This window comes from Magnolia sinica, chromosome 18 (genome assembly GCF_029962835.1).
Source record: "Magnolia sinica isolate HGM2019 chromosome 18, MsV1, whole genome shotgun sequence".
Classification (NCBI taxonomy): Eukaryota; Viridiplantae; Streptophyta; class Magnoliopsida; order Magnoliales; family Magnoliaceae; genus Magnolia; species Magnolia sinica.
This window is the reverse complement of record NC_080590.1, coordinates 26,321,395-26,339,473: the sequence shown is the minus strand read 5'-3', so window position 1 is coordinate 26,339,473 and position 18,079 is coordinate 26,321,395. Positions and strand designations below refer to the sequence as shown.

Below are 18,079 nucleotides of genomic sequence, written 5' to 3'. Positions count from 1 at the left end.
TAGGGCCCAACTCATATCTGTTTTTCCAGCTTATTTTATTACATGTTCTAAAAAAAAGAAGCATATACAAATTTCAGTTGGACCGCACCATCGGAAATAGTAACTATTGGCCATTAAAAGCCTTTTGTGGGCTACAAAAGTTTTGGATGAAGCTGATATTTTTTTATTATCTTTCATCTAGGTGCGTGTGCTCTTAGCAAGAGGTTCGGATGGTCAATAAAATTTTCCGGTGGACCCTAGGAAGTTTTTAATAGTGTAGTCCACCTGAAAATTTTATCTTCTACAGCTTTTGGACCATGCCCTAAAATGTGCTGGAAAAATAGATGAAAAGTTAATATACAATGCATACATCGAGGTGGGCTGTACACTAGGGTCCCACCCACATGGGTGTGGCTCCTCTCCGTCACAGCCAAGTCGAGCCGGTAGCAAACCTAAGGAAGCGGATGAGGTGTGTATATCCGTGCCGTACATCCGTTTCTCTAGCCCAGTTTAGATGTGTTCCCAACAAATTCACCAGATCTAAATCTCAGGTCGACCACACCACAGGAAACCGTGTTGATTGAACAATGTTAAAAACTTCCAAGGGCACTAGGGTAATGCCGACAGTAACCTTTCTTTTCCATCTAAACCAGACTTGGATGAAGGGAAAATATAAATATCAGCTTTATCCCAAACTTTTTCGCTCACAAGTAGCTTTTAATGCTCATTCATTACTGTTTACAGTTGTGTGGTCCACTTGAGGTTTGAATCTGCTTAATTTTTTTTGATAACAGCCTAAAATGATATGGGAAATGTGTGGTTCACTTGAGATTTAGATCTACTTAATTTTTCTTGCATAAAGGCCTAAAATTATATGGGAAAATGGATGGATATAGACAAAAAATCGCATTAAATTGCGCCCCACACAATAAGGGTAACACAAATGGCTATTTGGTGTGGCATTCAGCAATCTGTAAAAGTACATGTTTGGTATGCAATAAATGGGCTGAGCTGAGGTTACTTTCGGCCTGAATTTTGAACTATTGGGACCAGAACTCGAAAGCTGGACCTCTTCAAACCTCTGATTGTACCTGGTCAAGCCCTGACCACTGACAGCTCTAGTATGGTGGGGGCTGCTATAGAGAAACAGATGGATGGAGTTATGCCCTTATAATACTAGCGAGAAACGGATGGATGGAGTGAATGTCTGACAGTGTGAGAGCCCTCAACACTGCAAGAGGAGTTATAATAAATTTGCATGGCTTCTAAATACTAACATGATAGAAAAGGATAATTGTAAATGCCTTTTATCTTTTGGGTGGCAATTGTAAAATTCTCCTCCTATGTTGGATTTTTGCAACAACCCCACAACGGTACCCTCACCTTCACGAGTTGGCATTGTCTGCATGGGAGGCCCGTCATTTTGTCTGCATGTGAGGTTCGCCATTATGATAAATAATATCCAACCTCTCCGACAGGATCACTCAACTGAAATATTGGACACACAAGATCCTGTGGACACGACTTGGCTGCCACCACTGAACCAGCGATGTAGGTGGGACTCTGACCGAGGCGCCCACCTCGTATATCTACGCCATCTATTAATTTTTCCAGCTCATTTTAAGACATGGGTCCAAAACAGGAAGCAGCTCCAAATCTCCAATGGACAACACCATAAGAAACAATGTTCATTGACTGACCACTATTAAAAACTTCTTAAGGCACACCATAATGTTTATTTTCAGTGCAATAAGTTCATAAGGTCATACTGACTTAGATGAAGGGAAAACACAAATATCAGCTTGATCCAAAACTTTTGTGACTCAAATAAAGTTTTTAAAAATCAGTGACCACTGTTTCCTGTGGTGTGCTCTACTTGAGTTTAGATCTGCTTCGTTTTTTGGCCCATGGTCTAAAATGAGCTTTCTAATGGATAGACAGTGTACATATACAACTCATACATGAAGGTGGGCCCCACAGTCAGGGTCCCACCCACATTACTCATTCTGGCAGCTAAGTCACATCCAATCCTAGATGTCAAATCATAGAAAACAATGAACAACCACCCAAAAAAAAAAACACCAATTTCACGTAGTTTTCTAACTTTATATTGTTACTTATGCTCAGACTCAATCCTGGGCCTACACTCGGTGGCCCCACATAATGGTTGGTTCATATTATTTTTGGGCATCTTACTTTCATGGTAGCGTAGCAATGCTAAATGAGTTGGGAGGATGTACACACACTAAAGTAGGGCCATGTACTCAACCAGTTCCCTATGAGATAAAAGGGTAAAATGGTCAATTGCTCGAAGGCACAGTGTTAAAATACAGTGGATGAATCTGAATTTATATAAAAGATAGGGAGGTAATTGCAATAATCCAATGAAAATGAAGAAAATCCACTGGAAACACATCAAATGAGTTATCATAGTTTATGACATCAAGATTGGCATGCACTCCAGTGATCCATACCACTGGTCTGATGGCCCCCACCATAGATGGGACCATGTCCAAAACAACCGTGATGCAACAAACCCCAACCGTTCGATTCATGGCCTGCAAATAGACTGCTGAGAAGACATCCAACCATGGCCTGCAAATATAGTGTAGCTAGCATCTTCCAATCTGGGAGAGATTTGGGATATGTTCATCTCAGGGTAAAGCCCACCAGACCAACGGTTTGGATCAATGAATCATGGACACCAACAGCCCAAACTTTCGCTTATATCGTGCACATCAGTTGGCCTTTCATCTTATGAATGCACCTTTTAGGTGGGCCACCACGTGAATTTTGAGATTTTTAAATGGTTGTGATTGTTTTCTATGGATGGCATAGGCCCACGTGATTACTGGATAGGCCTGATTTTGGAGACACACAACAGGGGTGGGCCCCACATAGGTACGTATGAAATAAGCTAATTTTACACGTAGACGAATAAGGTAGAAAAAGCTTATTCTACAAGGACTGGAACGGGCCCCCAATGGCAATAAAGAATATTATCTTAGTTGCTGAATCTTACCTTCCAAGGTGCATAATATCTAAAGCAACTTTCGGTCACTCAGGAAAGTACTTGCACGCCACACATTCTAACTTGGCACACGTGAGGTATCTCAGCCATTCATCAGGCAGCCCTACCAAAGTTTCACACTAGTCCAAGAGTCAAGACTAGCACACCCCAAGTCAGTTGCTGAGTTGTCATCTGGTGGGCCCACCTCTTTTGGGAATTGAATTAATCAAGAATGTAGAGCCAAACAGCCCTTAAGAAGCTGACTTGGTTAACAGATTGAGCTACATTTGTATAGTGTGGAAGCCAATGAAATAAATAGACAGGGAAGCCAATGAAAAAGCTACATTTTTGTGTAAGTTGGTTGTCTGCAGTTGATTTATGCTTCCCTGTCCATTTATTTCATTGGCTTCCACACTACACAGTTGATTTATACAAGGGAGAATGAGATAAGCCCTCAGTAGCAAACCTGTAGGTATACCAAACAAGCACATCACCATCAAAAAACAAAAAACCAACGTGCCTTACCAACCAACCAATGCCTAAATTTAAAAACACAAAAATACTCGGCAGGCCTCTGAAAATTGATGGAATCTCAAATACCCATTTGACCATGATCGCAGATGGCTCGGCGAGCTCATGCTACATGATGAATCTTTTATACCTCTGTCACTAGTGCAGTCTATAATGACTGATGAATCAAGAACTTTCAATTGCTATTTTTTCTTATCCTTGCATCTCACAAAAATAGGAACTTAAGTGCTTATAAGCATGTGTGTGTGTGTGTAAAGTATCTCATTTGGTTCCTTCATGCCTACTATAACTGTTTATACTCATGATAAGTAGTCAACTAATTCCTCAAACCTGTGTGATGCTCTGGTGGTGATTGTTGCTTTCATAGACCTGAAATAATGATCTTATTGCCTTGGACACCATTGCTTCTTCTGCATGGAAGATGCAGATCCACCCCTCTGATTCTCTGTGGAAGTAGCTTCTATCTTGGGCTGATTGCAGACATCATCAGCCTGTGACGATCGTAATGCCTCGAGCCACTACTCTAGGAAAGATGATGTCCACATAATAATAGAAGATTTACCTGTCAAAATAAGACGTCTGATAAGCATTTGGGCATTACCAAAATTAAATAAATCAAGAAAAGAGGTTGTGGATTGTGTGGGTGTGTAATTAGAAAGCGTCTAACTTAAGATGACTCGGGACTTTGCAAACAGGCAGTGGGCAATATGCAGAAACAAGAAAAGAACAGTGCCATCTGACAGAATATCCATTGTTTTGGTCGCTGATCAAGGTTCATTCATATGGCTAGTCAGGGAGATACTAAAGCAGAAGGTAACATGCAATGGTCGATTGGGCTTTTGTTCAGCTCAACAAACAGTACGTCTGGGGCCCAACTACCTATGATTTGAACCATCCAAATGGTGGAGCTCACGGTGGAGGGAGATTCAGCCAAAATATCGCCTATCTAATGGTTCTAACCCCCAGGCTTGCCCTACATTAAATGTAGAGCACTGATTGCATTTGCCCATTTCCATGGGATAGACAGGATCATATCATAGCGAGATATTGGGGTATGGCCCTTCCTATGATCTACCCCACTTGATCAACAACTTGGGTTACCAAGAAGTGGGTCCTACAACACCATTGGGTCAAGTTTTAGAAAAAAACAAAATTGTTTCTTTCATGAAGCATGATGTAATGCCTCTTAAAGCATTACACATGCTCAAAAGGGACTCATAGCTGAAAGGTAACAGGCAATTCTTGTGATGTACGCCCAAGTTCAGACATGGCATCTTGACAATTATATGAGGCTGTATCAAAGTCTACCAAACATGGAACAGTAGGGAAAAGAGGTTGAATCTCAACACATTATCACCTGAGAAAACCAGACGATTTAGTCAATTTTCCTAAGAATCCCAAAATGAACCATCCTTACTTTGACGAGAAACTCATTCGGAGTCTGTGAATCATTGGATGAAGCCAGACTGAGCATGTGCAACGTCGTTGATGTCAATTGGGGAGAAAAAAGGAGCCCGTAAAGATGTGCATCCGGAAAGAAAACCACATACATTCCTAGCTGCAGCTGGGCATTGGAAACTAGACCTGCTTCTCAAGCGTGGCCCTATACTTGAAACTTGATGGTGCTAAAACCGTTGGACATAGGCCATGGGGCCCACTGGTGGGCAATGACTAGTGGGTGGGTTTAGGCCTCTTCTGTTAGAAGTTGGATTTCAAATTCAATTTTGAATGAGGATTTAGATGGAGGAGATAGGGATAATACGGGATAATTTATGGTCTCATCCAAACTCCCCATCCTTTCCTATAAATAGGATGAGGCTCTCTTGTGAAACACATATTAAGGAATAATAAGAGTAAAAAGAGGAAAGTGATATATTAAAATTTGTCCATTTAGCTTGTCCCTGGGACGATCTAAGCCATAGATTGTAATCCGAGGCCATCTATACTGTGGAATCAGAGGGGTGATTAGACCCATTTGCTCCAGTAGTGCTTAGGCGGACTGCTAGATCTGGACCGTTCATCTTCGGCTTTGTGGAGGTTCCATATTGTGTAGACTGTCAGATCTTGAGGGCTCACTCTTCCGCACAGATTTTCAGTAGTATCAGAGCAACTCAATGACAGATCTCCGATTTATTGTTTTCATCACGAAAGGTCCGTGACCCTTTTTATTATATTATATATTTTATTTTAATTATACATCGATCACTTATATATTCGTTTATTATTATTATTAATTATTTACTTCAATAGGTATAAGAATTAAATAATGATAATAATAATAATCATAATATCAAATATACGATATCTGGATTTACTTCCTATTGACCTGAGGAGAATATATATATATATATATAGGGAAAAGGTACTATGCGCTCGACCTCACAAGTCCGTCCCATGAGGTCGAGCTGTGTGGGCCCCACCGTGATGCGTTTCGAACATCTACCCCATCAGTCAGATGCACCATTCCATTATGGGCCTAGGTCTTAAAAATCAAGTCAATCCGTGACTTGTGTGGGCCACACCACATACAGAAGTGGGGAGGGGCCGTGCACCATTAAAACATTCATAATTATTTTTTGGGCCCACCAAGATGTGGTTTGCAAATCCAGCCCATCCATTATGCGTGTCCCACTTGGATGAGGGTTCAGACCAAGTTTTAGCAGCATTCAAAACTCAGGTGGGCCCCACCAAGTGCTTTTATATGTTTTAACGGTGTCTTCAAAATGATTTTAGATGGTATGGCCCACCTGAGTTCCGTATACAGCTGATTTTTGGCATAGCCCATAATTTAGAGGGGACCCATCAAATGCACGGTGTTGATAGTCGACACGCATCACGGTGGGGCCCACACAGCTCGACCTCACAGGAGCTTATCGTGAGGTCGAGCGCATAGTACCTTTTCCATATATATATATATATATATATAGGTTAATCCTAAAGATTAGTAAAATCAGACATAAGAGATTTGATAAAGCTCAAATTTAATGGGTAGCCTTTTTAACGGGTACCCTTTCTTTAACGGGTAGCCTTTCTTTAGCCTCTTTTAAAGGGAATCCTCTTTTAAAAGGAAGCCTCTTTAATAGTCACCTATATCCACTGTTTTAAATATTCACGATATCGGTCGATATATCCCACGATATATCTTGTATCCCACCAGTGCGATACGAAACGCACTAGTAGTGCGATATATCCCACATGTTCGATCTAGTAAGTATTTTCGAATTTCGATGCCCTTATTTTCTGTAAATCATGTCAAATCAGTGTCAAATTGTTACAAATTCATGATTTTTCATATTTTGCATACTTTGCATGAAAAATCATGGATTGAGAGCTACAATTTCGAGATTTGTAGGAGATGGGCCGAGTTGCGAAAAAAATAAAAATAAATCAAAATTTCCCAATTTCTCGCAAATTGTTTACTATCTTTGGGTTCAAACATCACATCAAACATGTCTATAACCTAATCTAGTGATTCTTATTTTGCTTTTGAATGTATTGATGCTTTTGTTTCCACACGTCTTTTTACATTTATAAATTATATGAATAGACATTGAATATACTTGCATCAATTCAATTAGACGATACATAAATTAGGACCTCATACAAAGAAAACATATTATGTATACTCGTTTTTTGTAATGTTTTGATTTATAAGTGTGTATTGATATCTTTTTTAACAATCTCCAAAGTTTCATCGAAAAATTTAAACAATTTCCCAATGTTTCCCCATGTTTCCAACAACAGCGATACATTACATGATACAACCGATATATCCCATGCGATAACCGATACGTAACCATATCTTAAGAATGCGATACCAATATTTCGAACACTGCCTATATCAAACATTAGAGATTTGATAAAGCTCAAATATAATGGCATACCATATATTGATTTGAGATAGAAATCAATGATAAGGGACATATTGAGAATCGAACAAAAAGAAGCCTTTTTTAATAGGCACCACCTATTAAGGGAATAATGACAGTGTGGGTTTATCATGTTCCTCTAATGAATATGTAACTGGAATATGCATTAATCTGCACTGTTATGATTGTGAGATCCTTTTTTTAATGGCCCAGAAAATTAGCTTATCAAATTGATGGATATGATATGGATGACCAAAAGTTAAATAATCAGTAATTAAGATTCATTTTTTGGTGACATTTTTAGGTCCCGTGTTTTGAATAATAAGGATTGAGGTATACATTTACTACTGTAGATAAATTACCACAAATTATTCCATAAATATTGAAAGCCTAAAATCCCATTAAGTGAAATCTATAGATAACAATTTTATCCAAATAATTGTTGTCTAAAGCCTCCTTAGACAAGTGGGCTCGTATCTGGACTAAGACAGGCATTGCAAAGCTTGAGTTATTGAGTACTAGTTAGGTGGTCACTTAGTACTTAAACACCTGTGAGAAGATTCCGGTGATCCAGCTGGTCCCACGCCTCTGATTCTTTTAATCACGATATTTGGTTTTAATTGTTATTAGGCGAGTTAAATGGACAATTTTATTTATTTTTACCTATCCCACAATGTGATTGAGTGGGAGATGTTGGACATAGGCCAGTGGGGCCCATTAGTGGGCAATCACTAGTGGATAGGTCCATGAGGTTAGGCCTCTTCCGCTAGAAGTTGGATTACAAATTCAATTTTGAATGAGGATTTAGATGAGGAGATAGTGATAAGAACGGATAATTTCTGGTCTCATCTAAACTCCTCATCCTTTTATATAAATAGGATGAGGCTCTCACGTGAAACACATATTAAGGAATAACGAGAGTAAAAAAAGGAAAGTGGTATATTGAAATTTGTCCGTTTAGCTTATCCTTAGGACGATCTAAGACATAGATCGTAATCCGAGGCCATCTATACCATAAAATCAGAGGGGTGATTAGACTCATCCGCTCTAGTATTGGTTACGCGGACCGCTAGATCTGGACCGTTCATCTACGGCTTTGTGGAGGTTCCATATCGTGTAGACCGTCAAATCATGAGGGCTCACTTTCCGCACAGACTTTCAAAAACTTGACTTGAACCAAGGTTTTTTGAGTATATGCACTAGACCTTGAACACCAGCAGAGAATGAGCTCCCATTATCTGCATTGAAAAGAAAAGGTAGCCACTCTTGTTCGGTTAGTGGGTAGGAATAAAGTATTCACAGTTGACAATTTGCGAAAAAGGAAAATGATCTTGCTTAAGGTGTGCCTTTTATGCTTACCAAGATGAGGAATCAGTAAATCACTTATTCATTAATTGTGTTTATGCAAGAAATCACTTATTCATTAATTGTGTTTATGCAAGAAAGATTTGGGAAGGTTTATTTCTCATGTTTGGTATTCGGTGGGTGTTGTCGGGTTCCATCAAAGCTTTTTTGCTGACATGGCATGGAGGGGTAAAGGGAAGATGCCTCGTGGGCCCCAAATCACATGGGTACCGCCTCACACGGGCCGCCTACCCCAAGTGTGCCCCTACATCTCACAGGCAACCTCACTCGAGCCCGGTGTGAAAATGTCCCAGCATTAATCACCCCTGGTGAGGAGTCTCAAACACAAGACCTTTCGCTCTGATACCAATTTGATGCAGGACAGTTAACCACTTGCTCTAAAAGCTTGAACTGTTAGATCATGGCGAATCAATCCCTTTATCTCATTGCACAGGCCCCGCATCTCATGGATTAGGACCTCGACTGAACCCCCCTTGTGGGCCCCAAATCACATGGGTACTGCCTCACACGAGCCACCCGCCTCACACGAGCCGCCCACCCCGAGTGTGCCCCTGCATCTCATAGGCAACCTCACTCGAGCCCGGTGTGAAAATGCCCTTGTATTACTGGGCTTTGGTCGTTATGGTTGGAAAGAAATCAATGTTGATTCAGGAATTGGAAAAGAGAGGCAGTAGAGGTGTCCATGCCAGCTAGAGATCTTGTCATAAGAAATCAATCCAATAGTAACACAAAAACCAGTCAATCATTTAAATCTCATTAAACCAATTAACAAGTAAACAAACATGTATAATGCATTCGTACATTATACATCCATGCATAAATAGTATATAAACACAATACATATGCATGATGATACAACCATCAATCCATCCATACCATGCAACCATCCATCAATCCCAAACATGAGAGGGTAACCTCTCTTCCTCTGAAAAGTGGAAATAGTGAATTTCTTTGCTGGATGTTCTTTGGAGCATATGATGGGAAAGGAACGAGAGGTGTTTCAAGGATAATAGACTCTCTTCAGCTTATGTTGTAAATAAGGTGTTTTCTTTTATTAGGATTGGACCCCTGGTCTGGGGTTGGGGTGTTGTATTTTTAGTTCTTTCCATTTTTTTCTTCGTGTTTTTCTGCTTTTGCCCCTTGGGCTTTGCTAATAAATTTCATCCTTCAAAAATAAATAAATAAATAAAGGCATTTTATTTCTATTCCTACAACTATGATGGACATATGTAAGAATCAATCTTTGATCAAGCCCATGGATCAATGAAAAGCACTTTCTGCTTCAACAATGATGACATGGGTTTGAGCCTATCTTTCCTAAAAAATCTAAAACATATTTCTTCTCATCTACCCATATGAAGCTGCAATAGAATTTCACCAAGGGAGCTCGAAAGAGTAGTAAATAATCCACATTTTATGCATTCTTTGTATTCTGATAGTTGCAGAAAAACAGACCAAGGACCATCCAACATGGCTGCTAAAGTTGATGCAGCTGCAATCCAAGTCTGCAGATGTGATGGGGGTAAGAACAGTTAAGTCTCATACAAGATACAAATAGTGGACTATGAAGATAATTAGCTGGTAAGAAAAGAACATACAAGGAAGAAGCAAAATATGTAACATGCTTTAAAGCAAGGCTGGCTAAAGAAAATATGATTTATACGTAAGGCACAAATGAAAAACATAAATAACCAAAATAAAAATCAAAACCTTTAAGATGGGATAAAAAAGCAAGCATGTCATTAGAGTTGCATGAATACTTCCTGTGGAAAGAAAATGTAGATTATAAAAAAAACTGCAAGCAAGTTATCTAAGAAGGATTTTCTTTTGAACTGATGACTAAAGGAAATAAGAACAAAAACTTCATACAAAAGATAAGATAGGATGAGGATGGTGCACCTTGGTTGTAGCACACCATTGGTTGGCAGAAGTATATTCCAATGAGAACTAAGTGATTTAGGATCAGCTGACAAGGATCCTTCTAGTTGAAATGCAGACGTCAAAATGCAGTAGTGAAAAAATATTTTGAGATCAATTACCTAAATAATAATAGCTTTTCCACATGTAGCATTACCTGCATGCAAAATAGCAGATATCCTAGCCTTCGAACACCTAAAGCGGTCTGCATCTTTTACTGATCCATTGCTATCACTGTGATCTGAATCTGATGATGCAAAACCAGGCGCAGAAGACTCACCAATCTGAACTTCTCTGAGAATCCCAGGCTTTAAATGGCTGTGTACACATCCCTTCTCTTTTGCGTAGATGTGGAGGTCTATATGGACCTTCATTGGTTTTGCAAGATTCCTCCAGTATTGAATTTAAATTCAAAGAAATAACTTCCTTCTCTTTACAGCTAGAATTTGGTAAAAGTAAAGGCCCTTTATTTGTAAGGCCATAGATGAAGAATATTTGCAATGATGCTACAAAACCTGCTACCTGCAGAAATACATATTTGAAAGAGTAAATGATTCAGCACTAGAAGTCATGCATTAACTGAAAATAAAGCTCTAAATGCTAATCTGGATGGTGGAAGTACGGAGATTACATGCTCTGATATAGAACCTTTTGGGCTGGAGAGAACCAAATGGAGACAATGCAGAAGAGAGCTATAAAACCTGCCAAATAAAAGGATGAATCTGTTTACTGTTGACACTAATTCTGGGAACTTTACAAGCAATCAAGTGATAGAAGAAGTACCTGGACATGACATTATCTTCTATAAGCAGACCCTTCGATGCCAAGACATCCGTCACTTTCCTCAAAACCCAGTTCACTGTAGGAAAATTTAATATGGATTTTTAAGAATTCACACAATATTCAAAAGAATATGCAATTACGCACACCTCAAGTGTAGATAGCCACAAATCCACTGAAACAGAAGACCCAACTCTTACGAATGCATCCCCTATCATGAGTCCATGACAAAAGCAAGGGTCTGAACCTCCCACAAATTGTTAAACATTGGGGTTCTGTTTCGATTATCAGCAGCATACCATTGATTGCCAATTGAATAAGATGAGGAAAACAGTTCAGCATGAGAGCATCAGATAATTTTGAGAAGGAGCTTGACTAGTTTTGTTCTCTCTAATTGTGAGCAGTTTCTGCACATCCGTTGACAAAAAGTTTGAAAAGAGTTACTGATTCACAGAATATCTTCCAAAAGTATTAACATAAATCATTGAAACTTGTAGTCGCCATGAACAAGAGCATTGACCGATACAAAACCATTTCAACCAAATAATACGGTGGATCTTACAATCTTAGCCATCTTTGGCATACGATAATCATTATTTCCTTCTGCTTCTAGCAATTAATAGAAGACACTCGCAATGAATCAGGGTCACCCCGTTTTCTAAAAGACAGTGCCAATCAACGCCCACATCAGACGTGTAACACAGGAAAATCCTTAATTTATCTTGTATTATTGTATCTTAGAATTATTTTTATGATATGAGGCATTTATGGTGTGAAACACAAACATAGAGTAACCGTAACCATTCTGCCAACATGGATTGAGCAGAACAAAACCTGAAAAGACAACTTAGAATAACTGAACGATTTTTAGAAGTTAGATCACCCAACCTTAGGGTGGTAAACAATACTGTTACTTCATCTGTGCTTCACACCATAGCAAAGCACATATACTATTTATGAGGAAAACTTCGACACTCTGGCAAAGTTTGATGGACGATATACAGGACTGTGAAATCATACATGGCACACAGTTAAATCAATCTGCAGTCTGCACTGGCCAAACTTCCCATTTTAGATGTATCACGCTCCGGCACTGCAAATTACAATTTTTTTTATTGGACGGTTCAAATGAAAAACCTACAACGGTCCTACTTCAACAAACAACTGCCCACTAATCAGACTTGGATAAGTTCAAATGGGATTCAGGACCCTTTTCTAATGATAATGGAATTTATGAGGAAAAGGGTCCTGAATCCCATTTGATGCCCGCAAATTACAAATTTTTTTATTGGACGGTTCAAATGAAAAAACTACAACGGTCCTACTTCAACAAACAACTGCCCACTAATCAGACTTGGATAAGTTCAAATGGGATTCAGGACCCTTTTCTAATGATAATGGAATTTTGACTTATTTACAGTGAGTTCTACAATTTAGGCAGTTTAACTTGAGTTAATGCACATCACATGTACAATTTCCGAGTGCCTTCATATGAAGTATCACACGCTGCCAAAGTATCAAATAACTCCCTACTATTTATATGGTTTGAATACAATCCATTTGTCCATGTTAGAGTGGAATGGTGGAACAGGATTTGTGTAGTTGCTTCAAATTCAACAAAAAGTTGAAAGCTGAAACAGTGAAATATCGATGCTTGGGGCAGCACAGCGAGACCCAAATGGCAGTTTTCATTTTTTCACCTTCCATCCCCAAATAACAAACAATTTCACTTCTTTCAAATATTGACGAACAGTTGAAAATTGAAACATTGAAATTTGAAAGAGCCTTCATGGAAAGAGCATTCTATTCGCTGCCAATTCCTGAGTCAGTACTGAATGTACCTAAAACAATTGCTGCTCACCTCTTGAAACGGCCCAACAATCAGACTACCATATGAGATTAACCCACATTGAAGTCTCACTATGGCCACCTCACAGCCAATATTCCCAATCTACCATTTTCTTCACAATACCAGGAATTTTCTACTTTTTGAAAGAAACATCCCTCTCATTACCTCTAAATCCAGCAACAAATTCTCAGGCTTGATGTCCCTGTGAATGACATGCTTGTCGTGACAGTAAGCCAATGGCTTGGCTAGACTCGCAATATTCTAAAGAAAAAAAAAAAAAAAAAAACCCATCAAAGCAAGAAAAGCAAACCAGACGTGTGTGTGTGTGTATTGATGGGGGCTGATTTCAGTATATAGACTATGGGAAACTAATGCCCTTATTGTGCCATCCTCTTTTAGAGGCATTGATGATCAAATCGACGATCTGAACTCTCCATCGGGTTTGCCCCACTTTTCATGGGCTGGCTAGGAAAATTCACATCAATAGTTTTTTTTTTTCTTTCCATTTGATCAATGCCATACAGAAATGGAGAGTTTGCAGTAGGGTAGGTATGGTCATTCGATAGAGTTCACGTAGTTAAGGTCTCAGAGGAACCATTTTTTTAAAATGTGAGAAACAGACACACACACACACACACACACACACAGAGGCCAATGTTTGGAAGGTTAGCAAGTTAGCATCTTCTTGTCAAGGTGATTTTTTTTTTCATGGTGGTTCATGAAAACTGGAGTCTACCACATAGGTGGTCCAGATTGATGATTCACCATCTATGTGTCATCTGTGACCATGAAACATTATGAGCTTCATTGTGTCGTGGCTGACATGAGCTTTTCCCTTTCTTCATTGCACTTTTTAGCTTGCTTTTGGGTGGATAAGTGCAGTGGTTGCCTGTTGGGTGTTTGCTCTTTCCTCAATAAATGCACTGGGGGGGGGGGGGGGTTTGATTGCCTGTTGGGTCCAGATTGATGATTCACCATAAAGAAACTAATTTCTTTCCTGCGAAATTTGGGGCACCATCCATCCAACAAGAGTATCATGGCCAAATTTTCTGAGTCATGAAAGCCTGGGCCCACTTTTGGAGACTAAGAACCCAGGAATATCCTATAATCCCTCTTGTCTCTGATCTATCAATGGATTAATAGACAAAAACTGCATGTCGTATGCATACAAACACATGCCTCATGCTTGGCTTTTGCTCAAAATTGATAATGCAACTAGATCAATGAAGAAACTAATTGCAGTAAGATTCAATGTGCCGGATTGAGGTTCACACCATGAAAGAGAAGAGAATGCAAGACTGTGAGCAAGCTCAACAGTCCTCTAGTCTTAAACTAGAGATCATGGCCATCGAACGAGACTATCATGGCAATATTTTCTGAGTCTATAATGCCTGGGCCAACTTTTGGAGACTGAGAACCCAGGAATATCCTATTATCCCTCTTGGCTCTGATCTTTCGATGGATTAATAGCCAAAAACTGCATGTGCATACAAATGCTTGATGCTCATGCTTGGCTTTTGCTCAAAATTGATAATGTAACTAGATCAATAAAGAAACTAATCCCCCCCCCCCCCCCAACAAAAAAAAAAAAAAACTACCATAGAGACGAGAATCTGCTAAAAAAGAATACCATTCAACTGTAATGAGTGCTTACAATCTTCAACGTAATCTATGAAATATAAAAATAGGATTTTTAGCTAGCTAAGATTTCCAATAGGAAAAATCTTTAAACATGAAAATCTAACAATGCTTATTACCTAACATAGAATCTCTAAAATAAGAAAGCACTTAAGCAAGAAAAATCTAAGATTACTTATTTCCTAGCATAGAGATATCAAAGAAAAAGAAATTATAAATAAGCTAAAAAAGGAAATTGGGCCTTTTCTTGTGCACGGGTGTGAAGCATGCACGTGTGGGCTGTGGACCTTCTTCATCAAATCTTGATCAATCGGCTTGTGTGGTCATTTGGTTGCATCAATTGAAATGCCAGAACCCATTTAGATTGTTTGGGTAACCTAGAGAAAAATAATAATATATACTAGTTTAATTGATGTTAGTGTTCTGCTCAATGCCTTGAAGATGATTTTCATTTCTTAAAATCTCGAGAGTTACAAAAGCCAGTCTCAGGAAAGAAAGAAGAAAAAGGAGCAGTTGCTGAGCTCTGCAGCTTACATGATACAATGGGCAGAAACTCATGGCTTGTCTACCTCAACATAAGAAGAACAAAACATTCATAATTTGACAACCTTTCTCCTCATCATACAGTCATCAGTTGTAAAATGGTGTTGCAATCTTGTCACTTTGACTCAATGCCCTTCTCAATGCAAGTACCAGAGGGGTCTGCATTCCTGATAATCCACGGATGATCTAGAATTTTCTCAAGGGAGAGTCTCTTGAAAGAATCCTTCACCAGAAGCTGCACATTTGCAACTAGAATGTTAACACATACATAGACGCTTATGCGTAATGATTTTCAATACATAGATGCTTCCGATCATCATACCCGACAGATCAGGTCCTTTGCTTCTGCAGACACATGAGCAGTGGGAGGAAAACTCAAGTCGATCTCCACAATCCTACACATAGATAGTAGTATTGTAAGCTCTGTGTAAACTTTGGGAAATGTAGAAAGGCAGATGAAGCTTTTCTAACCTTTTGAATGTATCTTCCTGGCTCTCGGCTTCAAAAGGTGGGACGCCGTAAAGGAACTCGTAGCAGAGGATGCCCAAGGTCCAGTTGTCAACTGTGTAGTCATGTGCTTTGTTTGTTACCATTTCTGGTGCTAGATAATCCAAAGTTCCACACATGGTGAGCCTCTTTGATCTGGATTGCACTGACCATCCAAAATCTGCAATTTTCAGTCGGCCCTGCAGGAGAGGTAATTGATTTATCAGCAGTGGTGGAATTCTTTGGTTTCCCTTCTTTCATGGAAGGTCAGAACAAAACCCAATAGTGGCATTCCTCTATGGTTGAATATCATCTTTGAATGATGATGGAAGTGGGCCCCACCTGCCTCCAGCACCTTTGGAGCCCCTATGAAATTTGGTCAAGCATTCGGGGCAGTGCAGTGAGACCCAAATAGAAATTATCAATTTTTTGTTTTTTATTTTTACCTTTCATCCCCAAATAAAAAACAGTTCCCCTCATTTCAAATTTCATCAAGCAGTTGAAAGTTGAAACAGCGAAACACTGATGTTTGGGGCAGGGCAGTGGGACCCAAATGGCAGTTATCATTTTTGGGGCAGGGCAGCAGGACCCAAATGGCACTTATCATTTTGGGGGCAGGGCGGCGAGACCCAAATGGCAATTATCATTTTTTCACTTTCCATCCCCAAATAACAAAAAAAGTTCACTTGTTTCAAATTTCAACAAACAGTTGAAATCTGAACAGCAAAACATTGATGCTTGAGGCAGCACAACAGGACCCAAATGGCGGTTATCATTTTTTCACCTTCTGTCCCCAAATAATAAACAATTTCACTTGTTTCAAATCTCAACGAGCAGTTGCGAGACCCAAATGGAAGTTATCATTTTTTATTTTTTTTTCCTTTTCCATCCCCAAATAACAAAAAAGTTCACTTGTTTCAAATTTCAACAAACAGTTGAAAGCTGAAACAGTGAAACATTGATGCTTGAGGCAGCGCAATGGGACCCAAATGGCAGTTATCATTTTTTCACATTCTGTCCCCAAATAATAAACAATTTCACTTGTTTCAAATCTCAACGAGCAGTTGAAATTTGAAAACGCAAAGCACTGCTACACAAAAAGAGCTTTCTGTCTGCCACCAATTCCTGAGTCAGTTATGAATGTACCTAAAAGAATTGCAGCCCACTTCTCGAAACAGCCCAACAACCAGACTGCTGTATGAGATCAACCCATAGAAGTCTCACTATGGGCATTTCACAACGGATATTTTCCCAATTTGTCATTTTCTTCACAATACCAGAAATTTTCTAGCTTTTGCAAGAAACATCCCTCTCATTACCTCCAAATCCAGCAACAAATTCTCAGGCTTGATGTCCCTGTGAATGACATGCTTCTCATGGCAGTAAGCCAATGCCTTGGCCAGACTCGCAATATACTACAGAAAAAAAAAAAAAAAGAACCCATCAAAGCAAGAAAAGCAAACCAGACCATTTTCTTTGTCATTCGTCACAGCAGAAAGATTTATTTTTATTTTTATTTTTTTAAAGAGCACAAAAGGGATTGCAGAATTACAGTGGCAGCCCGCTTTTCGGAAAGGTACTCTGACCTCCTAAGCTCTTTGAAGAGCTCTCCCCGGCCAGCATACTCAAGAATCAAGAAAATGCGGTGTTCGTCATGGAACCAACCGAAGAGGCGGAGAACGTTGGGGTGGCTGAGGCTGCTCTGGATCTCGATCTCCCGCCGCAGCTGGTGGTGGAGCCGGTACTTCGCCAGCTGTTCTTTGAATATGACCTTGAGGGCGACGATGTATTTGCTCTGGAAAAAATCGAAAAGAGTTACAATTGGAATTCGACGGATGTGATTTTTGAAATTTGCAGAGATAGGTGTACCTGTTTTTCTCGTGCGAGGTAAACTTTTCCAAATTTTCCTCGGCCTAGCGGCTTTCCAATCTCGAAATCTTGAAGGCGCCATGGTGGAAGAGCGGGGACCTGCAATTGGGAATATCAACAGTGGGAATGTATGGATCGACTGGTAAGAGACGGAAGATGGAGTGGGGTTAAAAACGGGAAGATGGACTTACGGATTTTTCTTCGGCGATTTCAACCATGGGAACTGTTCTTGGTTTTGATGGT

The 18,079-nt window shown here is 39.5% G+C and overlaps 1 protein-coding gene across 9 annotated transcripts; it reads right to left on the bottom strand.

Moving 5' to 3' along the window:
* Positions 1-3,674: 3,674 nt before the first annotated feature.
* LOC131233210 (serine/threonine-protein kinase Aurora-3-like) lies at positions 3,675-18,079 on the bottom strand. Of its 9 annotated transcripts, XR_009165122.1 has the most exons (15): positions 18,028-18,079; positions 17,837-17,935; positions 17,520-17,762; positions 17,287-17,382; positions 15,953-16,167; positions 15,804-15,876; positions 15,473-15,716; positions 13,466-13,561; positions 11,601-11,858; positions 11,455-11,530; positions 11,303-11,372; positions 10,654-11,193; positions 10,465-10,517; positions 10,106-10,259; positions 3,675-4,082 (listed from the first exon to the last, which is right to left on the bottom strand). XR_009165122.1 is itself a non-coding variant. In XM_058229849.1 (7 exons), the coding sequence occupies exons 1-7, from the start codon at positions 18,052-18,054 to the stop codon at positions 15,597-15,599; spliced, it is 873 nt and encodes a 290-aa protein (XP_058085832.1). In that variant the 5' UTR covers positions 18,055-18,079; the 3' UTR covers positions 15,370-15,596. The 9 variants fall into 9 exon arrangements, 1 of the variants encoding a protein (XP_058085832.1); XR_009165124.1 differs by lacking the exon at positions 3,675-4,082 and having other exon boundaries at positions 9,108-10,259; positions 11,751-11,858; XR_009165126.1 differs by lacking the exons at positions 10,106-10,259; positions 10,465-10,517.